This window comes from Danio aesculapii, chromosome 10, assembly GCF_903798145.1.
Source record: "Danio aesculapii chromosome 10, fDanAes4.1, whole genome shotgun sequence".
Classification (NCBI taxonomy): domain Eukaryota; kingdom Metazoa; phylum Chordata; class Actinopteri; order Cypriniformes; family Danionidae; genus Danio; species Danio aesculapii.
Window position 1 is genome coordinate 38,873,393 of NC_079444.1, and position 27,991 is coordinate 38,901,383.

The 27,991-nt window shown below is 36.0% G+C and overlaps 1 protein-coding gene across 1 annotated transcript; it reads right to left on the reverse strand.

The window, feature by feature from the left end:
• Positions 1-27,962, reverse strand: LOC130235940 (beta-galactosidase-1-like protein 2). The gene is made up of 19 exons (XM_056466472.1): positions 27,937-27,962; positions 26,826-27,011; positions 26,685-26,753; positions 24,287-24,382; positions 23,014-23,122; positions 21,481-21,573; positions 21,323-21,404; positions 17,771-17,835; positions 17,603-17,687; positions 15,083-15,220; positions 13,209-13,289; positions 10,233-10,339; positions 8,555-8,701; positions 8,390-8,461; positions 7,693-7,771; positions 5,315-5,402; positions 5,127-5,238; positions 4,929-5,045; positions 1-1,502 (listed from the first exon to the last, which is right to left on the reverse strand). The coding sequence occupies exons 1-19, from the start codon at positions 27,960-27,962 to the stop codon at positions 1,419-1,421; spliced, it is 1,836 nt and encodes a 611-aa protein (XP_056322447.1). The 3' UTR covers positions 1-1,418.
• Positions 27,963-27,991: the final 29 nt, after the last annotated feature.

Genomic DNA, 27,991 nt, shown 5'->3' on the forward strand with positions numbered 1-27,991 from the left:
ACAAAATAATAATGCTGGTATCTACAGCAGAGACACTAATATTAGCATAAACAGCTAACAACTGTCAAGTTTTCATATCAAAATGTACCTCGACCACTACTTTCAGCAAGAAACAGTATGAGAGACAATCAAAACAATACAATGCTAACAAACGCAAACACACTCGCTACTGTTAAAATGAGCATTTGAATGCAAAACTACACACACAGTCCACCGCTAGACTGCACTTTGTCTTAAAAATGTTTTAAAAAATCATGGAATGCGAAGCCATGTTATTAATACAAATTTGCTATGAATGATTTAATAATTTATCTGTGACATTAATTTTATTGTTGTGTTTCTTTTATGGCCACTTTGATAGAGTTTATGTCTGCGATTGTACAGTCCTGTGCCTGTATAACATGATTTGCAATGTGTTCATTAACAGTGTTGCCAGATGTAGCTGACTTTTTTCAGCCCAAAAGCTGTCCAAAACATACCAAAATGCCCAAAAAATGCACAAAATATTAAAATGTTTTATTTAATTGTAATTTATTCAAATCTAAATTAACCTAGTTACTTTTGTTAACCATACAGCAACCAGCATCAGCAGTCACAGAGCCGCAACATAACCGCATTACATCAGAACACTGCGCCCCTCTCACACACGCAATGCACTTAATGTTGTGTAGATCACACCTGTTAAAGGAAGTTTTACTTTCAAAATGGGGTATAAATTCGTCCTGCTTGGTGTTTTAAATTCTTTTGAACATAATTAGGTGCTGCTTGTTAATTAACTACGTTTGTTCTTGCTGTCAATTGCGGAAAAAACGATTGGTAAAAATGTCATAATAAAATCCGCTGTGAGTTTAATTGCAGGCGCTGTGTGATGTATGCAACACAATCTCAGGGCAATTCGTAACTTTTTGCTTTAGTAGCTAATTCGTATAAATTCGTACGATCTAATTCGTACGATATTTAGTACGATTTGCTCATCCCCCAATGACGGTTGGGTTTTGGGGTGGGGTAAGGTGCCACGCCTCCTTTCTAAATCGTACAATTTCGTACGACTGAACTCGTACGAATTCGTACGAATTAGCCACTAAATTGACAAAACGTAAAATACTTACGTTTTCTCGTGAGATCAGGCTGGATGTATGTGCACACGAGGGGGAGTCAGATTTCCCCGGGGAGTCATGTTTTGATACAACTTTCCTCCACCCCCTCTTGCGGGTGAGCCTACGCAGTTAACGCTCTGCACTGGTCACTACTAACTGAATGGAGTTGGAGCACACAGTTATGTTTTGTTGAATAAGTTGCATATAAAAGTTACGTTTCAAAACCGCTTTTCAACCCACCTATGCCATATTTTACCTGCAGAATCGAATTCAAAACCGCACAAATGGGTAGGAAACAGCCCAATCTGGCAACACTGTTCATTAAATGTCAACCGTCATTCCCAGATCAGCAGAATCTTCGAATTGTATTTTTAAATCCGCTTCTGCTTCTTCGAACAAAATCACCTGTTGAAGAGCAATAAAACAACATCAGATCCTGCGCAATCTGCCTGAATTTGTTAATCGTCTGAATGTTTTGTTCCTTTGTTGCCATGGAAACTAATTCCAAACATTCTATTCAAGGTTTTAAATTAATAAAACGGGGCGCAGCTATGGATTCAGCTCTGAGTGAAGAAACAAAGCAATAAGCAGGGACTAATTGATGACAGCACACGGAATAATTAGAAATGGTGTGCGTCATTTGCTAATAATTCGATGGACGTTTTGTTTCTAATCATTCAAATGCCTTTTGTTTTGAATAGATTATTCACTGTGTTTGCCTGAAAATAATTACAAACCTTATGTTGGATTCACACCAAATTTCTGAATTTCTGCTTTGCACCACAAATATGGAGGTAGATCAGTCTCAAAAATAATACATTTACAAAATACAATTAATACTTGCGCAACACAAATCACATTTACAAAACCCAAATTGTAAATTTGTAAACACAATTTGTGAATTCGCAAGTAATTTTTTCGTCAAAAAGAATTGGATTTGCGTGTTTGTAAATCATGTTTTGAGTTTACAAATTAGATTTGTGTATTTTTTAATCGTATTTTAAATTGTACTAATTGGATTTGCGTATTTATGAATCCTGTTTCTAAATTACGAATTGGATTTGTGTATTTTTTAATCCTGTTTCTAAATTACGAATTGGATTTGTTTTTATAATCGTATTTTCAAATTACGAATTGGACTTGTGTATTTACGAATTGTGAAATTCTTGTGAAATTACGAATTGGATTTGCGTGTTTGTGAATCATGTTTTGAGTTTACAAATTGTATTTGTGTATTTTTTAATCGTATTTTGAATTTTACTAATTGGATTTGCGTATTTATGAATCGTGTTTTGAGTTTACGAATTGTATTTGAGATTTTTTAATCGTGTTTTGAATTTACAAATTAGATTTGTGTATTTTTAAATCCTGTTTCTAAATTACGAATTGGATTTGTGTATTTTTGAATGCTGTTTCTAAATTCCGAATTTGATTTGTTTTTTAATCGTATTTTCAAATTACGAATTGGACTTGTGTATTTACGAATTGTGAAATTCTTGTGAAATTATGAATTAGATTTGCGTATTTATGAATCATGTTTTAAGTTTACAATTTGAATTTGTGAATCCTTTACTCGTGTTTTGAACTTACGAAATCACAATGTGAATTGTGTTGTGGATGTATGAATTTTATTTTGTAAATGTATAATTTTTGAGACTGATCTGGCTCTATACACGAATGACGTAGAGTGAACTGTGCTTGATGCAAAATGCCTCAATTACATCAATTACACAAAAGTTCAATGGATCCAATGGAAAATTTGAGCAAGGGAAAAAACTTTTTTTTATTGCATTTGAACATAACACAACAAAAGAAATACAATCTGCATCAGTACATTTCATTAGAAGTAGAACAGAAAAATAAGAGTAAGGAATAAAACTAAATTTAAATAAATAAATAAAAATACTTGTCTATTTGGAATTTGCAGATAATATTAGTAGTCCTGAGAGATTTTTTGATTTACATTTATATACCATATTGCAATACTGTTCAAATTCGTTGAATATTTGAATAATTGAAAAATAATTGAAACAAATTTGGCTTACCATCTGACCACTTCATTTTGTTTGTATGTGAAAATTCCACATTGCAACCAGTAATTGAGTAGTTTGGACCTTTTCTATTTTGCAATCATTCACAAACATCATTATCTCAGACCCACCCAGTTTATCAGCTGTATTAAGTTTCCTTGTAATGAAATCCTCTACATCAATCCAAAATATATTTGTATAAATCCAATGAAAAAGTAAAAGATTTTTTTGTTTGTTTTGTTATTACAGCAAAATTCAAAGGAGTATTCATCATCCTCCTGAGGCAAAAAACATCCTGTGAGTAATCTAGAGCTAGTGACATGATTCGCATTTTCCCTTGGCGTTTGGTGTAAACCCGGCAATAGAATGTTCATTAGCCAATCAGAATCAAGCATTCAGCATTACGATCTGCGTTTTCGCTTTATGTTTGTTATAAATCTGGCAATAGAATGTTCATTAGCCAATCAGAATCAAGCATTCAGCATTACGATCTGCGTTTTCCCTTTATGTTTGTTATAAATCTGGCAATAGAATGTTCATTAGCCAATCAAAATCAAACATTCAACATTACGATCTGCGTTTTCTCTTCGTGTTTGGTGTAAACCCGGCATTAGAATGTTCATTAGCCAATTAGAAGCAAACATTCAGCATTACGATCTGCATTTTCGCTTTGCGTTTGGTGTAAACTCGGCATTAGAATGTTCATTAGCCAATCAGAATCAACCATTCAACATTACGATCTGCATTTTTCCTTCGCGTTTGGTGTAAACTCGGCATTAGAATGTTCAATAGCCAATCAAAATCAACCATTCAACATTACGATCTGCATTTTCCCTTTGCGTTTGGTGTAAACCCGACAATAGAATGTTCAATAGCCAATCAAAATCAACCATTCAACATTACAATCTGCATTTTTCCTTCGCGTTTGGTGTAAACCCGGCAATAAAATGTTCATAAGCCAATCAGAATCAAGCATTCAGCATTACGATCTGCATTTTCCCTTCATGTTTGGTGTAAACTCGGCATTAGAATGTTCATTAGCCAATCAGAATCAACCATTCAACATTACGATCTGCATTTTCCCTTTGCGTTTGGTGTAAACTCGGCATTAGAATGTTCATTAGCCAATCAGAATCAACGATTCAACATTACGATCTGCGTTTTCTCTTCGCGTTCGGTGTAAACCCGGCATTAGAATGTTCAATAGCCAATCAAAATCAACCATTCAACATTACGATCTGCATTTTCCCTTTGCGTTTGGTGTAAACTCAGCATTAGAATGTTCATTAGCCAATCAGAATCAACCATTCAACATTACGATCTGCGTTTTCCCTTTGCGTTTGGTTTAAACCCGGCATTAGAATGTTCATTAGCCAATCAAAATCAAGCATTCAACATTATAATCTGCATTTTCCCTTCGTGTTTGGTGTAAACCCTGCATTAGAATGTTCATTAGCCAATAAGAATTAAGCATTCAACATTACGATCTGCGTTTGGTATAAACCCGGCATTAGAATGTTCATTAGCCAATCAAAATCAAGCATTCAACATTATAATCTGCATTTTCCCTTCGTGTTTGGTATAAACCCGGCATTAGAATGTTCATTAGCCAATCAGAATCAAGCATTCAACATTACGAACTTTACGATCTGAATTTTCCCTTCACATTCAACATTACGATCTGCATTTTCCCTTCGTGTTTGGTGTAAACTCGGCATTAGAATGTTCATTAGCCAATCAGAATCATTTCTTCAAACACATAGCTTTTAGAAGCCAAAAATTATAATTTATACAAACTAACTTGGTTCATTCCACTGTTAAGGAAGGGTCCTGGTAGAAACAGAGCTTGCTGTGGTCCAGCATCCCAATATCTGCCAATGTTTTGCCCGTTAATAAACACCACACCTTTACTCCAACCCTGTATGATGACATAATACAAAATACATTACACCAGACCAAATTTAAGCGTTCGACTCTTGTTTATATTCATTAGACTCACCGGAAGCTTCACGAAAGTGTCGCTGGGATATCCATTCACAAATAACCTGCCCTGGAAAAAGCCTGGGAAGCTCGGTTTGCTAGGGACAGTCTTCCAGTTCGCCCTGTACAAGCTGGAATAAAAGCTGAATCTTGAGTCTTGAGTATTTTTAATAGTCTTTCACATCATGAGAGATTTTTTTAACTCACCTGTTAATAAAGGCTGGAGTCATATCCAGACTATATATTGTGAAGTCTCTAAGTGGCTTACGATTTAATAAAATGTCCCCAACAATACCTGAAAACAGGTGTAAAATGATTATGCTTATGTAGAGCAGTGCTTCTCAGCCACGTTCCTGGAGGACCACCAGCTCTGCTCATTTTCCATATCTCCTTAACCAAACACACCTGATTCAGATCATCAGCTCATTAGGAGAGACTGGATGACCTGAAATGGGTGTAACAGACAAAGGAGACATCCAAAATTTGCTGTGTTGGTGGTTCTCCAGGAACATGGTTGAGAAACACTGATATAGAGGTTGTTTCCAATTGGCATTTATATGTGACTTTCAGTGATTTGATCATATGTTCAGCTGATATGCATTACCATTTCCACCTGGTATTTACATGTGTTTATATACGTGACTGAATGCGTGTGCTCTGATCTACTTGTTAATTGAATGAACATCTGAATTCAGTGAATTATAACAAAAATTTATGTTGGTTAGCATTTCTTTTTTTGTATTTTAGTATTTAATCGGCCACTTTATTAGGTACACCTTACTAGTACCAGGTTTGACACCCTTTTGCCTTCAGAACTGCCTTAATCCTTCGTGGCATAGATTCAACAAGGTACTGGAAATATTCCTCAGAGATTTTGCTCCATATTGACATGATAGCATCACACAGTTGCTGCAGATTTGCCGGCTGCACATCCATGATGTGAATCTCCCATTCCATCACATCCCAAAGGTGCTTTATTGGATTGAGTTCTGGTGACTGTGGAGGCCATTTTAGTACAGTGAACTCATTGTCATGTTCAAGAAACCAGTCTGAGATGATTCGCGCTTTATGACATGGTGCGTTATCCTGCTGGAAGTAGACATCAGAAGATGGGTACACTGTGGTCATAAAGGGATGGACATGGTCAGCAACAATACTCAGGTAGGCTGTGGTGTTGACACGATGCTCAATTGGTACTAATAGGCCCAAAGTGTGTCAAGAAAATATCCCCCACACCATTACACCAACGCCAGCAGCCTGAACCGTTAATACAAGCCAGGATGGGTCCTTGCTTTCATGCTGTTGACACCAAATTCTGACCCTACCATCTGAATGTCGCAGCAGAAATCGAGACTCATCAGTCCAGGCAAAGTTTTGCCAATTTTCTATTGTCTAATTTTGGTGAGCCTGTGTGAATTGTAGCCTCAGTTTCCTGTTCTTAGCTGACCGGAGTGGCACCTGGAGTGGTCTTCTGCTGCTGCCATCTGCCTCAAGGTTCGACATGTTGTGTGTTCAGAGACGCTCTTCTGCACACCTCTGTTGTAACGAGTGGTTATTTGAGTTACTGTTGCCTTTCTATCAACTGGAACCAGTCTGACCATTCTCCTCTGACCTCTGGCATCAACAAGGCATTTGTGCCCACAGAACTGCTGCTCACTGGATATTTTCCCTTTTTCTGACCATTCTCTGTAAACTAGAGATGATGGTTGTGCTTGAAAATCCCAGTAGATCAGCAGTTTCTGAAATCCTCAGACCAGCCCGTCTGGCACCAACAACCATGCCACGTTCAAAGTCACTTAAATCCCCTTTCCTCCCCATTCTGATGCTCTGTTTGAACTGCTGCAGATCGTCTTGACCATGTCTACATGCCTAAATGCGTTGAGTTGCTGCCATGTGATTGGCTGATTAGAAATATGCGGTAATAAGCAGTTGGACAGGTGTGCCTAATAAAGTGGCCGGTGAGTGTATATTTTAGTCTCGTCTACTTTTGTCAGAGTGCACCCATTCAAAGTATTTTTAGTCATGTTACTAGTCCAGTGGAGCTGTCAATTTTCTACAGGCAACAAACATTTTTTCGTAATTATTACCGTCTTGGAATTAACACTGAACACATGCACAAGACAGGCTTGGCGATTAATGCTTAACGATATTAGTAATAGGATGATGGAATGGTTCATGTAAAAAAAAACAGAATCGGTTCTCTTGTGACAGTTCAGTATCTGTGTGTACCAAACGATTCACATGTTTTTGTTGTTGTTATATATTATATATATATATATATATATATATATATATATATATATATATATATATATATATATATATATATATATATATATATATATATGAAAAATTTAATTTACATTTTGTTTTGGGGGGCACTTGTTAATTTTGTTTTGGGGGGCACTTGTTAATTTTGTTTTGGGGGGCACTTGGCACCTGCCATTTTCATGATCAAATCAGAAACAAACACATGAAGTAACCAGACCTAAACAGTTGTGTCAAAATGTTTTAGGCCCTATTTATACAGGAAAGCACAGCTTAACGGTCAAAGCATTTATTATCAGTAACTTATGGCACTGTACCTTTGCGCTGGTTATCCATTTCTTTACCAGAATGCACACGGCCACAATTCTCCACTAGAAGACTCAGAGTGCGTTTACCCTAAAGTAAAAACAAACGTCAGGTCAGGATTATTCAATCAAAAATACGGTCATTTTGTGAAATAGTATTTTAATTCAAAATAATAATTTCTATTTGAATATACAGTCAAGCCCAAAATTATTCATACCAAAGGCAAATTCTGGCTTAAAGTTACTTTCATTCAACAAGCTATTTTAATTTGTGGTCCGGAAATGACACAGGCTTCTCCCAAAAAAAATGTGCAAGAGGCATCGTTAAATATTTATCAGCTTTTATCTACAGTTGAAGTCAGAATTATTAGCCATGCTGTGATTTTTTTTTTTTTTATATATTTCCCAAACGATGATTAACAAAGGAAGGATTTTTTTCACAGTATTTCCTATTATATTTTTTCTTCTGGAGAAAGTCTTATTTGTTTTATTTCGGCTAGAATAAAACCAGCTTTTATTTTTATTTTTTTAAACATTTTAAGGTCAAAATTATTAGCCCCTTTAAGCTATATTGACTGTATATTAAAATGCATTTTATTCCTGAGGTGAAGCTGAATTTTTACCATCATCACTGCTCAAGATACAAATAAATCTTTAAAAGAGCAACTTCAGAATCAAACTAAGACATAAATATAAACTGACATCAAACCTTTCCATCAGGAACAGCTAATTCCAAATTCCTGTGGTGAAAACTGCCGATGAAACTTTGATTCACAAAAACCTAGTGGGGGGGAAAATCCTGATTAAAATGGAATTAGAGCAGATGCAGATTCATGTAAAACAGCACAGCTTTTTTATCAGCAGAAGTGCTAACCAGAGCTCTGTCTTGGATGTTTCCTCCTGATTTTAAAGAGCCTCCTCTGGTGATGCTGGTCTCATAAAGCGTGTATCCGTATGCCTGACCATTTCCATTATTGATCGGCAGACTCTCCATATGAACAGGGAATTGAGCTCTAAAAGGCTTGAGAGCAATTCCAGCATTATGGATGTGACATTTGCAGTAATCTCAAAACTTAAATTCACAGAGAACGTATACATTCACCGGCCACTTTATTAGGTACACCTGTCCAACTGCTTGTTAAGGCAAATTTCTAATCAGCCAATCACATGGCAGCAACTCAATGCATTTATGCATGTAGACATGGTCAAGATGATCTGCTGCAGTTCAAACAGAGCATCAGAATGGGGAAGAAAGGTGATTTAAGTGACTTTGAACGTGGCATGGTTGTTGGTGCCAGACGGGCTGCTCTGAGTATTACAGAAACAGCTGATCTACTGGGATTTTCACGCACAACCATCTCTAGGATTTACAGAGAATGGTCCAAAAAATAGAAAATATCCAGTGAGCGGCAGTTCTGTGAGCGCAAATGCCTTGTTGATGCCAGAGGTCAGAGGAGAATGGCCAGACTGGTTCCAGCTGATAGAAAAGCAACAGTAACTCAAATAACCACTCATTACAACCGAGATCTGCAGAAAAGTATCTCTGAAGACACAACATGTCGAACCTTGAGGCAGATGGGCTACAGCAGCAGAAGACCACACCGGGTGCTACTCCAGTCAGCTAAGAACAGGAAATAAGGCTACAATCCGCGGAGGCTCACCAAAATTGCTGATCATGTCCATTCCTTTATGACCACAGTGTACCCATCCTCTGATGGCTATTTCCAGCAGGATAACGCACAAATCCTCTCAGACTGATTTCTTGAACATGAAAATGAGTTCACTGTAGTCAAATGGGTGGAGGTTACCAGATCTCAATCTAATAGAGCACCTTTGGGATGTGGTGGAACGGGAGATTCACATCATGGATGTGCAGCCGACAAATCTGCAGCAACTGTGTGATGCTGTCAAGTCAATATGGAGCAAAATCTCTGAGGAATATTTCCAGTACCTTGGTGAATCTATGCTACGAAGGATTAAGGCAGTTCTGAAGGCAAAATGGAGTCCAACCAAGTACTAGTAAGGTGTACCTAATAAAGTGGCCGGATAGTGTGTGTGTGTGTTAACAATAGTTTAAAACATCTGTTTAAATTTTCCAAAACAATCAACCACAGAGTTATGGGATCAGAAAAAAATATCAATCTGTAAACATATTTTAGATTTTATATGAGGGAAATACACATGCGTTATGGATGTGACCAAAAAAAAGTCTGCGAGTTTACAGTCTACAACATACTTTGTAGAAATTCGGTGATTTAAACTGCTCAAACCAAAAGAAGTAATGCTAATCAAAAGGATAAGAGTCAACTCTTTATAGAACAAATATGATTGATTTTATTTTATTTTGCATTTATGACGGAAAAGCTTGTGGATGTGACTCCTCTTCATTATGGATGTGACGGATGTGAAATTGGGACTCGTGTGACTTTAGTAATCAAATATAATTGCTTGAAAATTAAATTACTTAAAAATAAGCAATAAGCAAAAACAGTTGGATTTTCACATTTATTTCTAAGAGTTAGTGCTTTTGCAAAGTAAAGCAGACATCAGACCTCATGTGTGAATGGCAAGGCATCCCATAGTGAAAGATGCTGGAATAATATAGCAGCCTCATATTGTTCTTTCCAGCGCAGACCTGGCATCTCCGGGAGGATTTCTTCTGAAGAGCAACACAGAAATCAACACGTTCAGTTCATGTAGGGTATTAAATGAACTCAACATTCATTGATTCATTTTCCTTCGGCTTAGTCCCTTTATTCATCAGGGACACCTCTATTTCAGAGGTTGCCACAGAGGAATGAACCGCCAACTATTCTGGCGTATGTTTTACGCAGCAGATAACCTTCCAGCCGCAACCCAATACTGGGAAATCCCTCTCGCATTTACTCTCGCACACACTCATACACATACGGCCAATTTAGTTAATTCAATTCACCCATAGCGCATGTCTTTTGACTGTGTGGGGAAACCGGAGCACCCTGAAGAAACCCACGCCAACATGGGGAGAACATGCAAACTCCACACAGAAATGCCAACTGGCCTGGTCAGGACTCGAACGAGCGACCTTATTGCTGTGAGGCGACAGTGCTAACCACTGAGCCACCGTGCCGCCTATTAAAGGGATAGTTCACCCAAAATGATCATTTACTCACTATTTACTAACCCTCAAGTGGTTATAAACCTTTATGAGTTTCTTCATTCTGTTGAACAGAATTATTTTGTGTTCAACAGAAGAAACTCAAACAGGTTTCTATCAACTTTCAAGTAGCGCTGTATTATTATTGTCACAAGGTGGTGCAGAAAATAGTAATAAAATAATCTTAAAGTACACATGAAATCAAAAGTAACCATGTTGATTTTGTTAGCTCACAGTGCTAGTTTTGTGGTGAACAATTCCTCTGTGCATTTCATTAAGAAAATAACAATAGTTTGCTCCTGTAATCTTTCATTGAAATCTGAAACTGCACTTCCTGTTGGTTTTCAGTTAAATTCTCAAATTACGTCTGTCTGAGGTATTGGGCGGAGCTAACATACTTAACCACGCCCCTCCAGCTGTCAGTTTTAACATAAATGGTGAGGAGGAGGAGTCTGTCAGGTTGTAATAACTCCTTTTCCCGGTCGGTTGCGTCGCTTCACGGCCATTCATGAATTCTCTCACAGGGCATTATGGGATAGCGTAACTTCAGCATCTCACCAGAAGTAGTAGGTCATTCAGGTACTTCTCGCATACTGTTTTTCGATTTTCTATGAATATAGACAAACTCTTTGGCTCACATACTGACTTTAGCGTACTATATAGTATGGAAGTATGTGATTTTGCCACAGTCTAGTTCTGTCTGAGGTATTGAGTAGGGCTAACATACTTAACCACGCCCCTGCAACAGTCAGTTTTGACAGCAAACAGAAAAGTTGAGAAAGAGGAGTCTGTCAGTTTGTAATAACTCCCCCAAACCCTTTTCACAATCTTTCAGAATAAATTGTGAACTTTACTACATCCAATCAGCTTGCAGTAGAAAAAAACAAGCCACACCCACTGTTTTCTCATTTAGGTTGCATCCGAAATCTACTCAGTAGGTACTGCATTTGAATGCAAACGTACTACTCGGCCGTTAGAAAAGTACGTTCTATACAGTATGAATGTCAGTAGTATGAATGGAACTCGGACGTACTACATCCGCCATTTTGCCATTATGAATTGAGCTACCCACAACAGTTCTGTCGCTTCACTCTCATTCATGAATTCTCTTATGTTACATTATGGGATAGCGTAGCGTCCATCCGATGCGCACTTCAGAATCTTGTCGGAAGTAGTAGGTCAGCCGGGTACGTCTCGCATACTGTTTTTAGAATTCTATGAATTCGGACATACTACTCAGCTCGGATACTGAATTTAGGGTACTATCAGTGGTGTAAAGTAACGAATTACAAATACTCAAACTACTGTAATTGAGTAGCTTTTCTCAGGAATTGTAATTCGCTAATTAGTTTTGATAATGTGTACTTTTACTTTCCCTTGAGTACATTTTTAGTGCTGTATCGGTACTTTTACTCCACTACTTTCCCTCTACCTGCAGTCACTATTTTTTCATGTCTATGGGAATTAGACAAATCAGTCTTGTGATGAATCGCACATAGAAGTAAAGAGGTAAATCGCATGATAATGAACTATCTCAAGACATGGGCGATTAAACCCGAAACACACTTGCTTGTTGACATGCGGTGAACTCAGCCAATCGTGTAATATCGGTGTCGTCATCAGAGCTTGTGCAGCCGCTCTTCAGATACTGCACGGTCTGAATCCGTCGTTTGATCTCGGAGCAATGTCGCGGTACTTTGATGCCACATGTGACAGTCACGTGGCGTCGGCGCAGCATCAATCCGGACAAAATTTCTAACCAGCATGCACTGCTTTCAGACAGACTTCGATCGATCTGCGCAGAGCTGCATGAAGTCGAACGCACCTATTGAATTTTGGTCACCTGACATCATGACATAGATCTAACCTAATATTGACGTCTTATGATGTTGTGTGCCTGCTGGGCAATAACTAAAGGCACTACAGAATTTTACGTTTACACACATCCAAAAATCACATGTAAATGCATCAGCTTTTAACAGCGTAATACTCACTACTCTTGAGTACTTTTGAACGGTCTACTCTTTACTCAAACTTTGAGTAATATTTACAACAGATACTTTTACTCTACTTGCACTACATTTTTAGGCAAGTAATGGTACTTTTACTTGAGTATGATTTATCAGTACTCTTTCCACCACTGCGTACTATACAGTATGGAAGTATGCGATTTCGAACACAACATTAGCATTTCATTTCTCTAGGAACTGCTTCACAATACGAAGAAAAAAAAGCTTCACATTCATGTGGACATTAAAAAAACTGAGATTGGATTCTACTGAAAGTGGACATTCATAAACATATTAGGATGCCTCAATCGTGAGTCATTTTCGTTTTTTTTGGGGTGAACTAATGCTTTTACAGAGCCAGAGAAAAGGAAGAGATCACCAACTGTTGAAATTGCTGAGGAGATCTCGGAGAAGATGGTACTTTGGTGTATAATCTCCTGCTTCTGACAGAGGAGCATCATAATCTAAAAGAAACAAGCACAGAAAGAAAGGATTTGAGTTAGATTAGATTAGATTAGATCCAACTTTATTGTCATGACACATGAACAAGTACAAGGCAACGAAATGCAGTTTCGGTCTAACCAGCAGTGCAATAGCAGCAAGTGCAGGATACAGGTATACGTTATAAAGTGCAGTTATAGAAAAACTATGGTGATATTTACAGATGGATGTACTATCGACATTATATACAGGTTGTATTAGCTATGAACAGAGATTTACAATAAATGAATATATGTACAAGATGCTATTAATAATCAGGAGTGTGCAGATAGATAAACATAATTACAAATGTATGTGTATATGTACAGGGTGTGTGTACATGATTAGAAATGTCCATGTACAGTTCAAATAAGTGAATCAGTGCAATGTAGTGCAATGAATATGTGCAAATTTTAAATGTGCAAATGTTAAACGGTGCAGTGATTGTGAGGTGTATAAGTTAGAGGAGAGTGGGGTTAATACTTAGGATGAAGCAACGTTGTGCTGCTTTTTCAATATATATATATCTTTTTCATATATTTTTATTTAATGCCATGTCAGCAACAATGGCTATTTTCATATTTTTAAAAACACTTCATTAATAAATATACAATTATAAAAACTAAAACAAATGAATGCATGAATACATTACGGTAGATAAGCTTTTTAATGTTAATAAAATACGATAAAAAATTGTAAGTTTTTCCTGGTGCCACTTTCCTGGATGAGTCTGGTTGAATATCTCCTGGAGTGAGTTATTTTCAAAAGATTTCTGTAACGTTAAAAATGATACAGTTATTTGTTGGACATTTTCTACACATGCCGAAGCTGCCGTCTCAAAGCAGTCCTACAGGAAATGCTGCTTCTTTAGATTTGATAGCACCACACACTGGTCATTTTGTAAATGACATCAGTGAAAGCGAAAATTACAATTCAGTCATAAAATAATACATAGCGGAGAGATGCTATGTTGTTTGGTTCTTAGCAGCGTCAGAAGTGACCTTTTTTATTAAGAGACAACATCTGTTCTCCTGTAATTTATTTCCAGAGGCATTTTTACTTTCTTCAAATCAAGGCGCGTTAAACAATGTTGCCAGATTGGCCGGTTTTGATGTGATCAGGTATGTTGTCATTTTGCTATTGTGGTTGTGATGCTGTTTGGTGTTGGTCGCTAGCAGTGTTTGTACATTTGGGCAGTTAGTAGCCTAATGCCTAATTAGAATAGAACTTTGATTAAATTATTAATCAAATATTTTGTACAGGTTTTTTTGGGCAGCTTTTAGGGTCGGGAACATTCAAATGTATCTGGCAACACTGACACTGAGGTGGAAAATATCTCTGAGACAAGGAATTTCATTAAAAGCGTTGCAACTATTTTCATAACTGTCACCATTACCTAAAGTAAGTGACTTTTACTTTGACTGTAGTTTCTGGCAATCATGTTGGCATATATGGCATATAAAATATTCTATTAAACACACTGTTTAAAATGGAATAAAAATGATAATCTTAAAAATTTTAATAAAAAAAATGATTACAGGAACTAATATTACAGTCTGCAATATTAAAACTAAATATAGTAAATATAAAAAAGTATTAATTAACGTGTTTGATTCATCAAAAAACTTTTCAAATGAAATTTGATGCATCCTGCACAGATTTTAATGCGATGACACTCTTCATTTGTTTTCACATTAACAGTGATATTTTATATGATGAATATTATTTCTGAAACTTGTAACTGTGGCATTAAGTTTAATACGACAATAACACAAACCATAGCTGGTGACCAGAGCTTTGTAAGACGGATTGGCCAACGCTCCATTCATGAAGCCAAAGTTTGTCCCTCCGTAGAACATGTAGAGGTTGATGGACATTCCTCGCCTCAGCATCTCTCGGACCACAGAAACCAGGTCTAAAAAACATTTCACATTAACAGGGTTCTTACACCTTTTCTATCTTCAAATTCCAGCACTTTTCAAGCACTTTCACAGTGCTTTTTTATGCTTTTCCAGCACCTTACAACCATGATAAATTACGTTTATATATGCGGTATTCACATTTAAATCCATTTCAATGACATTTCAGCTTAAATTCTTGAATACTTTGGAACAGATTTATTAGGATAGTTCATCCAAAAATGTACAAAATAAAAAACTGAAAAATAAGCTTACAGTCAGATTTAGTTTGGATGTAGTGGCAAGTTGACATGTCTGTTTTAAACTATTCTGAGTGCTCCGTTTGGCGTTTTTAGGTGCAACACACACATACACACAACCAGCACATCTACACGCACACACATCAAAAGACAATCAACAATTTTTTTTGTTTGTTGTTTAATACAAAGGGGGATTTAAATTATTTGTTTTGCAACTTTAATTTCTATTTCCTTTATGGTTAATTGTTCTACTTTGTGGGAAAAATTGTGATTGTTTGAACTGAGTACCTTTATAAAATTGTTTGACAGAGTTTTTGATTTTGTGTTCCACTGATATCAATGACTGTGACCCTGTTTTTTTTCCTAAAGTAAATCTTTCAAGCTCAACATTTTGTGTGGACCTTTGAGCCTGTATTTATTTTTTATTTTTTGTGTGTAGCTGGTGGCATACCCTCAGATAAATATATATTTATATATATCTTTTTTTATTTCTATATACATTTGGTAGATTTGGATCTACCTGGCACCCGAACAAAATATATAAATTTAAGGATAAAAATCCTTTTTTGTAAATTCAGACTTTTTCTTTAATATTGAAGTATGCCAGCGCCACAATGCATTCTGCGTGAATGTCTTCTAAATATGTGTATGCGGTGAACATTTTGCAGTGAAAACTAGTCGCACATCAACAATTTTATGCACTCGCACAAATGCTTCCAAATATATTTTGAGCTCGCAGAGACACAATTTCAGGCGCATATGCAACCAAAACGAATTTTAAGCCCTACAATTTCAAATTCAAGCAGGTTCAAGCACTTTGTCCAAAATCTAAGCACTTTCCTAACCTTGAAAACACTATATTAAAAATCAAGCATTTTTCAGGATTTCCAGCACCCGTAGGAACCCTGATTAAGTCTTTTTGAATTGTCACAGTTTGTTTCAGTGCACAAAAGACTCTGACTGTTAAAATTATAAATACAGCTGATGATAAAAACTATTAGTCCTCCTGTGACTGTGATGTTCAACAGAGCAAGAATTTGTTTTCAGAGTATTTCCTACACTGAAAATATTTTTTTGATTTGCTAATTTTTTTTAAGATGCTACATTTTTTTGCTAACAATTTATTAATTCATTCATTCATTCATTTTCTTTTCAGCTTAGTCTCTTAATTATTCCGGGGTCGCCACAGCGGAATGAACCACCAACTTATCCGCAACCCATTTCTGGGAAACAAACAATTTATATGGGCTGAGTTTAAATAAACAAATGAATTTGAACATTACTAAATTGAATGTGTTTGTTTAAATAAAAAATAAGCTAAAGATAATATTATTATTCCCCTTAAGAAATTATTTATTACCACTGTTGTCCAATGACTTGTCTAATTAAACTAACTTGCTTACTTAACCTAATTAAGTCTTTAAATTGTACTTTAAGCTAAATACTATGGTGCAAAATAGCTAGAAAAATGGCAAAGACAAAAGTTAGAAAATCAACTATTAGAGTTTTTTTATTATTATGTTTAATAAAAATATACTCTCTGTTAAACAGCACTTCAGAAGTAATGTCTAAAATGTATGCCTGAAATTAATTAAATAATAATTAAGGACGACATGGTGGCGCAGTGGATAGCGCTGTCGCCTCACAGCAAGAAGGTTGCTTATTCGAGCCTCGGCTGGGTCAGTTGACATTTCTGTGTGGAGTTTGCATGTTCTCCCTGCGTTCCGTGGGTTTCCTCCACAGTCCAAAGACATGTGGTACAGGTGAATTGAGTAGGGTAAAGTGTGTGTGTGTAAACGAGTGTGTATGGGTGTTTCACAGTGATGGACTATGGCTGGAAGGGCATCCGCTGCGTAAAACATATGCTGGATAAGTTGGTGGTTCATTCTGCTGTGGTGACCCCTGATTAATAAAGGGACTAAGCCGAAAAGAAAATGAATGAATAAATAATAATTAATTAATTAATTAATAAATGATTAAATAAATAAATAATTATTTAAAAATTTACATTTAAATGTAAATAATAATAAAATAATGAATAAAATTCTTTAATTAAAAATCACACACTTAAATACAATAATTTGTATTATTTTTTGTTAAATATCTTATTTAAAAAACAACAACAACATAATGTCTTACCCTCTGCAGCAAAACTATGATGTAAACCACCCCATCCATCACAGCGGCCCGTCCAGAGCTCCATCACCAGCACAGGACTGTTTGGCTTCACACACATTTAAAGAATAAAGTCACTTCAAACATCGTGCACTTCCTTAAGTTACCTAAAACAGACACTAAATGACCCACCTGCACTGCTTCCAGATATTTGATATGATCATGTTTCATTTTCTGTAGATTAAGAGTTCTTAAAGCTGTAAAGAGATGAAGTCAATCATATGAGACAGTAAAGCAATTAAAGGGATAGTTCACCCAAAAATAAAAATGTTGTCGTCATTTACTCTCCCTTCACTTGTTCCAAACCGGTTTGAGTTGCGTTCTTCTGTTAAACACAAAAGAAGACGTACAGTAATATCCTTCTTTAAAATATCTTCTTTTTTGATCAAACAGAAAAGCTCCTAACAGTTTGGAACCACATGAGGGATAGTCACGCCCAATTCACACGGGGCGTCAGCATCAACGCTTCCTATGGAACAAAATCAATGCCAAAAGTATTGAATTAAAAAGCTTGTTGAATAGCACAAACAGAAAAAAAAATACACCTTATTAACAAGTTCTTGCATTTTAATGACTTGAATTGCAGGTTTTGTATTTTTAGGTCCTAAAATTTAACATAGCTGTTTATTTAAGCTGTGAATATTTCAACTAAAAATATTTCAAACACGTTTTCGTACTTGTAAATTCAACAATTCATATTATACAGCGTCTGGTGTGGGCTGGATTTGAGCCACATGAATCTGGGTTAGGTTAAATTATTTTAAATTACACTTCCCATCCATACTTAAATCATACCTGAACATTGTCTATCAGTTCCAAATAAACTTGTCCTTAGCCCTGGCAATTATGTTTATCTATTTTGTATTATTATATTATTTCCTTTCCTGTTTCTCATACGTTTATATTCTTTAGCAGCCAGTCAATATTACTCTTTACGTCTATGGAAGAATGAGTTAATAAAGATAGAGAATGTAACATCACATTCATCAAAATTTGATTTATGTGCATGTAAGGCCACCGGTCCGAGCAGGGCGCGAGCCGGCGATACCGGCATAGGAGACAAATGCTCTGAGGAGGCTAAAGATTGCAGAACAACGTCTGTCGCTGGATCCTAGGAGTGAGGTTTACACGATCTCCAGCTGGCTTCCATTACATAAGGGCAAATATAAATGACCAAAACATCATTTACTTATTTTACTCATACTCATTTTATTACTTATGTCCAAGACATTGATATTAATATTAAATGCTACCTTTGTGCCTTTATTAGCTCTATTTAATGGGTTAAAAATCTTACATTATTCCGTCTCCACCTGCTGGTGAAAAAGCAGCTGGCGATCTTCAATCTGCAATCTATTGCTTTTCCTGCAGTTCCCGGATGTAATGTTGAATTTTAACAGTCGAATTTGAGCCACTGAATTTATGGAAGCGAATATTTGAACTGAAATAAAATGAACTGAAAATTACCTTTTGAATATTATACATCGTATTTTTAAAGGGTATTGCATATTTTGTAAGTAAAACCTGGAAATTGAATATGAATTATTGAACTTACAAATATGAAAACGTGTTTGAAATATTGTTAGTTGAAATATTCACAGCTTAAATAAACAGCTATGTTAAATTTCAGGACCTAAAAATACAAAACCTGCAATTCAAGTCATTAAAATGCAAGAACTTGTTAATACGGTGTATTATTTTTTTCAGTTTGTGTTATTCAACAAGCTTTTTAATTCAATACTTTTGGCATTGATTTTGTTCCATAGCTTCCCATTCACTTTGAAAATAGGTGACGTCAAGTGTTGCCAAACTGAATTCATCCGTAGGCTACTCTTCATCTGTGTTGCTTGCTGCAGAAGTTGGGAATTTCTCATCTTTTCAAACGCCAACAAAAGCATCAGCCAATCAGAGGTGCGTTTCCAAAAACCATCGTTAGCCAGCTAAGGTCGCAATTTCTGTCATAACAAACATAGTTCGTTGATTTGACGTTTCCCAAATCCATCGTTCCAACGAACATTCGCAAACTTGTATGCTTGCAACTACACCTCTGGAGCTGAAGTTAAAAACATAGTTCCTGGCTGTGTGCTATTCCCAGTTATCCCCCCTATTACCTATTCATTTAGAACATTCTAACATTTAAACCTGGAATTATTAAAAAATGAAGCATTAAAGTCATCTCTCTTAGGTGTAATTTGCTGTCAAAGTATTTTTACAGTTCAGTTTAGCGATCTTCATGTTTACAATTGTGCTCCCTTCGCAGGGCACTTTGAAAACATTGATGTCATTTTGAACACAGCCGTGGCTCATTATTTAAAAGTGGAATTCGCGTTACGTCTCCAAAGCTTGCGAAAGCAAAAAACATAGCATACAATAATGCTTTTCATTTATAGTAGGTTATTTATTAAGTATCTGTACTGTATATGACATGGGCCTGTTGGTTCACACATTTCTGCAGTGGTTTGCATGTGTCAAATTGTAAAAGTAGACTTTAAAAATAAATAAATAAACAAACAATATCCTACTTAATAATAATAATCATCATCATCATCATCGTCATTATTATTATTATTATTATTATTATTAAAGTAGGATTATTTCATTTCCTAATAAATAATAAATATTAAATTTCATTTTATAATAAATAGCCTCATTATTTATTTATTTATTTATTTATATGATTTATATATGATATTAGGATACGTGTTAGCTTTTGTAAGTGATTTTATGTTTTAGAATAGAATATGTAATATTCTTAATATTTGTAAAGTAAACGGCTCTATATGTGCCATTTACATATAATTAATATGGAACACGAGTGCATTTTTTTACCAAAACTAATATTGGATTTTTTTAAATGCGCGTGGCTGTAAAAGAAATTATGGGTTTCTTTTCTAAAGAAGTTGTTACCACCCCGTTTAGAGCATCATTATGGGCGTTTTAGGTTATAACTAGGGCCAGATGGAATCTGCAGACATTTTTTGCTATTTTTGCGCAGAGTTTTATTCAAAATCTGCGGATTTATGCAGAATGATTTTGGGAGTATCATAACTAAAACCTTATGAAATAAAAAGTAATACATTTTTAACTTGTATTTAATGTTTGCAATACAAATCCAATTACATCCACTTTATTTGGTAAACAGAGCAAGTCTTCTATATAATATATCTACTAAAAGACAGAAAATATTACTTTACACACTGTATTGTAAATAAACCATATGAATATTTTCATATTAGTTAATATTAGTGAAATGAATTAAAAAACTGAATAAATATAGATTTACACACATTTACAAAAGTAAATAAACAGAATTAATAATGGGCAAAAAATCTGTGGAAATGTGCGTGCACTGATTCCGTGTGGGCCTAGTTATAACTAACGTGATTCAAACGATGGATCTGCGACTGAGAAACTATGGGTTTTGGGAAACACTCGTCACTACATCATTCTTTAATAAATAATAATAATTAATAATTTAGTAAATATTATTTTTTTGGGTGAACTATATCCATTATTAAAAAATAAACTTTCAATTTTGTCTTCTTAAGCAGCGCAACAGTTTTCAACACTGATAATAATAAGAAGAAATGTTTCTTGAGCCGCAAATCAGCAGATTAGAAAGATTTCTTAATGAATTTCCCTTTGAATCACATTTGTGCTTCCATTCCTGGGTTTTATTTGTACCTCCTTTGACTCCACCATGTTTGAGACCTTCATGATCGTCTGATGTTAGAAGAGCTTCACTGATTCCTCTTTCCCGAAGAGCCTGATATAGAGATCAGAAAACCTTAATAAGCTTCGAAATAAACCTTGGTGTGTGAATGTGAAATGTTTACTCGTACTTCTTTGATAAATGACATGTAGTTTCCATCTCTTGCATGTGATCCATATTTGTTCTCCACTTGGACGGCAATGATGGGTCCACCTTTCTTAAACTAAAAACATATACACTCATTTATTCATTCATTTTCCTTTAGCTTAAACCCTTATTTATTAGGGTTTTTTTTGGAGGAAAGCTAAAAAGGAGAAAGTACAGATTTATTTTTCAGTATTTTTTTGCTCATAATTTTATTTCAATGAAAGCTTATATATATATATATATATATATATATATATATATATATATATATATATATATATATACATACAACAGTTCTATCTGGTTCTTAAATCTGATTGGCTGATAGCTGTGCGATATTCTGCCAGTAACAGAACTCGGCCAGCCTCTTCACCTTTCACCCTTGTGTATTACTCCGCCCACATTCAGCAACGAGCAGAAGACAGTCTACAGTTTGACAAATATTGCAGCTGTTGAACAACATAATGTATTCTGAGGCTTTTTTAGTCGAGAATGTAGCTGTTTCGATTGCAACTATGCAGTTTATTTATAAGGATAGTGCCCATTTTAAATATTTATAATTTCTGAGAGACAATGCGCCGGCGGCCATTAGCCTGTCTTTGAGCAAAGACGGTTGACGTTTTCATCCACAAGATGGCGACAGGACCGCATAATAAGCCCTTAGAAGATTAAAACAGCGTAATTTCTAACTACAGCTGATCAAATCATTATTAAACTGGTAAGTGATATTCTAAGTCGATCTCTCTCTTTTGTATGTTGTAGTGCTGTATGTATACTATATAATTGTTATGTATTGAGTGTGAGATGGGACTCGCATATCAGGAATGTGTGTTGTGTTAGCAGAAAGAAAGAAGAAGCACCCGCATGTGTTTAGCGCTTTTCCTTATTGCAAACACAACAGCAATCTGGTAGTGATTGCGCTGCTTTTTCGGGATTAGTTATTGTGATATCCCGATTGCAAAAGAGAAATACCGTAGACTGTAATACTGTAGGGAGATATCTCTGTAGACTGATGGAATTTCATGTCACGTTCAGGCATATAATTAGAAAATGTCAGCAAAATCAGCTGTTTTGTCATCATTTCAGACATTGTGCAAGAGAATCATTCAAATACTAGCTCTAAAGTGACGTTGGTGAATGAGCAACAGCTTCTGCTGTTCTGACGTCAGCTGCAGATATGAATGAATGGCGGAAGAAAGTAGTTCCTTTTACAAAAGGGTTTTTGAGACTCTCTGTGTTTGATTTTCTGTTTTATATACACAATGTCATCGAACTGTTGTATAAATGCAAGATCACATGAGTTGCAGACAGTGCAGTATAGCTGTATATCAGCACTGGTGGATCACTAAGGCACCCAGCCTGCGGCCTTGTGCCGATGGACGCTTCCCACTAATGCTGATATACAGCCACATGGCACTGCTACTTGTGTGTCATTTATATATATGTATTTTTTTTTTTTGGGTGGGGGGGTGAGGGTTTTTTTGATGACTTTGTGTGATTTCAGAATAAATGTTACCTGTAAAGGCACCACTTTGGGAATGAGCTTGTCAAAGTACACATTCACAGCTGCTATGAATCCTGGGTAAGTGGTTCTCAGCATCATCTCTCGGTCACGCAAAAGCCAGCTATAGAAGGGAGTGGTTTGTAAATTTATTTTGTGAATTTGTACATTTTTATTTAAAAGAAATGTATGTTTAGTGTGAAGTCACAAGGCTCATTGGGGAAATGTGTTCAGGGCTATATTTTTGAGAACTGAGAAATATGTAGCCTGAACTACGTATGCTTTAGAAATCCACTAGAGGGCAACGTGTGCATTTTTGACAATTTCAAAAACGTTACTGGGGCACGTTTTCTTATACGTGCCATTTCTCATTAATCCACCAGAGGCCACTGTGTACATTTCTGGGAATATTAACGTCCCTCTCCTGCGCATCCATTAGAGAAAGCGGTCCAATTGTCGTTGTACAATATGTCAGTTTAATATTGACTGACCCCACACAACCCCTTCCAAAAACCTAACCTATAGTGTTTAAAAGCAAACTAGAAGAGAAAAGCCATCACAGATGCATGTTTTTACCACAGTTTTACAATGCTTTTCTTGGGTTTGGTTTTGCCTGGTTTCTTGAACCATCCTTCGCCAGACTTAAACCCTTGTCCTCATATACAGTCAGAATTAGTAGCCCCCTTGTATGTTTTTCCCCCAATTTTTGTTTAACAGAAAGACGATTTTTCCAACACATTATTATTAAACATAATAGTTTTAATAACTCATTTCTAATAACTGATTTCTTTTATCTTTGCCATGATGACAGTAAATAATATTTTATAAGATATTTTTAAGATACTAGTATTCAGCTTAAAGTGACATTTAAAGGCTTAAGTAGTAATTAGGCAGGTTAGGGTAATTAGGCAGGTCATTGTATAACGATGGTTTGTTCTGTAGACAATCGAGAAAAAGTTCTGGTCTCTAGTCTTGTAGCACACAAAATGCAGCAATATTTAACCGCGAGCAAAAACTTCTCTGTTCTCAAAAATGTAGCCCTGGGCACCTCTTGCAAATGAGCCTGTTACAATATTTATCTGAAGCTTTATGTAATGCGAATCACCTCCTCTCCCTAAAACACACACTTAAGGTTAAACTCATGAGCAGTTCTTTAATTCCTCTCATGACATGCATTAGTAAAAGTGTGGCGTGTAATTGTGTTTGATGCAGCCTTTACTTGCTGTTTCACAACTTTAATCTCATTTTCTGTGGAATTTGCATGATGATACAGTTGAGCTGGGGTCACCTGGGCAATCCTCCAAGGTCAAGATCTGAGCCGATGTACGGTCCAGGCCGCAAAATCACCCAGAGTCCCACATCTGCAGCCAGCTGAAGGAAAGCTCTAGGAATCACATGAGCAACACTTTGAATGCCTTAAATTATCATATGGAAGTCACGCTGAGAACTAGTAATCAGTAGCTAAAATGCATAAATAATGTAGGAATTCATAAACCACAGTTAATTATTTAGAAAATAATCATTTGAATTGTTAAAATAAAAAATATAATATATATAGTGAATGACATAGATTAATATATGGCGAAGCGGTGGCGCAGTGGGTAGAACGTTCGCCTCACAGCAAGAAGGTTGCTGGTTTGAGCCCCAGCTGGATCAGTTGGCATTTCAACCGGGTGCTCCGGTTTCCTCCACAGTCCAAAGACATGTGCTATAAGGGAATTGGGTAGGCTAAATTGTCCGTAGTGTATGTGTATGAATGAGTTTGTATGGGTGTTTCCCAGTGATGGGTTGCAGCTGGAAGGGCATCCGCTGCATAAAACATATGCTGGATAAGTTGGCGGTTCATTCCACTGTGGCAACCCCTGATTATAAAGGGACTAAGCTGAAAAGAAAATGAATGAATGAATATTAAATTATCGAACTAAACCAATTAATTAAAACCAATTTATATTAAAATAAATTAATGAATGCGAGTTGGATCTGGATTTAGAAATTAATTATTGTCACATTTTTTATAAGTAAATATTAAATACATAAACACCAGAACTGCAGAGCATGGTTAAGTCATAAGAAATTAATTATTGTTATTTTATTAACTAAAGCATTTATTATAAAATACTTAAAATACATAAATAAAAAGCCATAGAGAGTTATTCAAAATCAATTACTGTAATATAATCTATTACTTTCTGTAAGGTTACTTGATCACATGACCTTTTAGAATTTGCCTTTTCATTTAAAGAATCACCCTGATCTTAAAAGATCTATGAATTGTAGCAGTGATGCTGTGCTGTGATCTGTGTTGTTATGGAGGAGCTTGGATCTGCTTTAATGATGTATTCCCAGTGGTGGCAGAGAAAATATAATGATGGAGACCAGAATGAAACAAGAGCAAAGTCCCGCCTGACAACCACAGACTCACAGTATTATCAGAGGAGGAGATGTTTGTCTTACAGATGGAAAGGAATTGAAGAATTAAAGACAAATGACAATTTACTCACCATTTACTCTTCTCTAAGTGGTTGTAAACTTTCATGAGTTTCTATTTTCTGTTGAACACAAAAGAAGATATTTTAAAGAATGTTGTAAACCTGTAACCATTCACCTCTATAGTTGAAAAAAGTATGGGTGTCAATGGCTGTTTATTTTCAACATTCTTTGTGTTCAACAGAGGAAAGAAAGTCAAACGGTTTGGGGCACGTGGAGGATGAGGAAATGATTACAGAATTGTCATTTTTGGGTGAACTATCCCTTTAAATAGAAGTGAGATCCATCCAGAATCATTCATTCAATCATTTTCCTTTGGCTTAGTCCTTTTATTCATCAAAGGTCGCCACAGCGGAATGAACCGCCAACTTATCCAGCATATGTTTTACACAGCGGATGCCCTTCCAGCTGCAACCCAGTACTGAGAAACATCTATACACACTCATTCACACAATTAGATAGATAGATAGATAGATAGATAGATAGATAGATAGATAGATAGATAGATAGATAGATAGATAGATAGATAGATAGATGGATGGATGGATGGATGGATGGATGGATGGATGGATGGATGGATGGATGGATGGATGGATGGATAGCTGGATGGATGGATGGATGGATGGAAGGATGGATGGATAGATAGATAGATAGATAGATAGATAGATAGATAGATAGATAGATAGATAGATAGATAGATAGATAGATAGATAGATAGATGGATGGATGGATGGATGGATGGATGGATGGATGGATGGATGGATGGATGGATGGATGGATGGATGGATGGATGGATGGATGGATAGATAGATAGATAGAAGCAGTTTGAAAAAGGATGGATGGATGGATGGATGGATGGATGGATGGATGGATGGATGGATGGATGGATGGATGGATGGATGGATGGATGGATGGATGGATGGATGGATGGATGGATGGATGGATGGATAGATAGATAGATAGATAGATAGATAGATAGATAGATAGATAGATAGATAGATAGATAGATAGATAAATAGATAGACAGATAGATAGATAGATAGATAGATAGATAGATAGATAGATAGATAGATAGATAGATAGATAGATAGATAGATAGATAGATAGATAGATAGATAGAATAAATCATTCAAAATTGCAGGGTGGGATGTCTGCTATAACTGTCTCAGTTATGAAAAGAAAAATGGAGTGATACTTACTCTAAATCAAGACCTCCTTGGAAGTGAAATTCTTCTTTCTGCGGCTGATGGAGAGACCAGGGAACGTCACTGTAAGATAAACACAGTCTTATACACTGGACACTTCTCAGTATCACTGACCGGCGGCTCATTCAGACCTACACGGTGACAGTGTTGAGACCACAGGCTTTCATTTTCACCATCCGATCCCTCCAGTAGGCTCTGGGCAGCCGGAAGTAGTGCAAAGAGCCTCCCAGAATACGAAATGGCTTTCCTCCAAGAGTGAACTGAGAAGAGTTGGACATCAGACCCATCGACCGGTTTATAATTATCTTCCCTGACGGACCTCTGGATGCACAACAAAAGAAACACTGAGACTATAAAACTAAAGGAATCAGCAAGAAATTAAATGATGAAATCTATTAAAGCTTTTCTCAGTCACTTTAGTGCATTTCTCACAACACTATATATATTTGCACAACAGTTCTCAAAACAATTAGTCATTTGTGCACATCATAGTAGCAGTTTCTCATTCCTTCCAACAAATTGCAAATGCTTTTGGACATGCATCAATTGCTTCCTGACAACTCTCTGCTGTTTATAACATTATCATTTGCTTATATCATGTCAGTCAAAATGAACTAAACTTGTGAATGCTGAATAGTCAGTCCATATAAAACGAATAGTCCTCATTTCATTACTTAAGTCATTACATACTAAAATGTTGAACAAGTTGTCAAAATCTGTCAAGCTAATTCAATAAAAAACTTTAATCTTTTTTTCCTGAAAATCTCTTCTAAATTGAACAGTTTCATGAATGATTTACAGACCTGTGTATGTTGTAGGTTCAGTTCCAATATGTACTGTAGTATTGTTTACAGTTGTGCACAGCTCTACCCAAAGGAAGTGTATGTTTGTTGTAAATAATGGTGCGTTTAATCTTTTGCACAATGCTGTGAATAAATTAGGATTGCAAAGAGCAAATGCAGTAAAATGTGAAACATATTCAGTGTCTTGTACTCAGATACCTCACTATATGCAGTGATGTCTAACTTTACTGTAGTTTTCAAATGGCTGTGCAAATAGTATATAGTGCTGTCTTGAGCATTTTCAGGAAGTGTCACCAAAATCTGACTTTTTTGCATTGGAACAAATGTACAGAGTAAACTGACATAATGAAAACAGGACAAAGCCATTTGGCTATCTTGTTCATAAACTATGGTGTCAGGACTTTTTATCATGATGACACTGACACTTTCATTGACATCAATACTTGCTTTTGAGGAATGAGCCCTCCATTTTGAGTAAGTGACACGCTTTTGCAGGTT

Coding starts and splice junctions, on each gene's coding strand:
- LOC130235940 (XM_056466472.1), bottom strand. CDS start 27,962: ATGGAGGGCTCATTCCTCAAAAGCAA. Junction 21,405..21,480: donor ACATGTCATTTATCAAAGAA/GTACGAGTAAAC, acceptor TCTCTATATCAG/GCTCTTCGGGAAAGAGGAAT. Junction 17,688..17,770: donor AATATCTGGAAGCAGTGCAG/GTGGGTCATTTA, acceptor ATGTGTGTGAAG/CCAAACAGTCCTGTGCTGGT.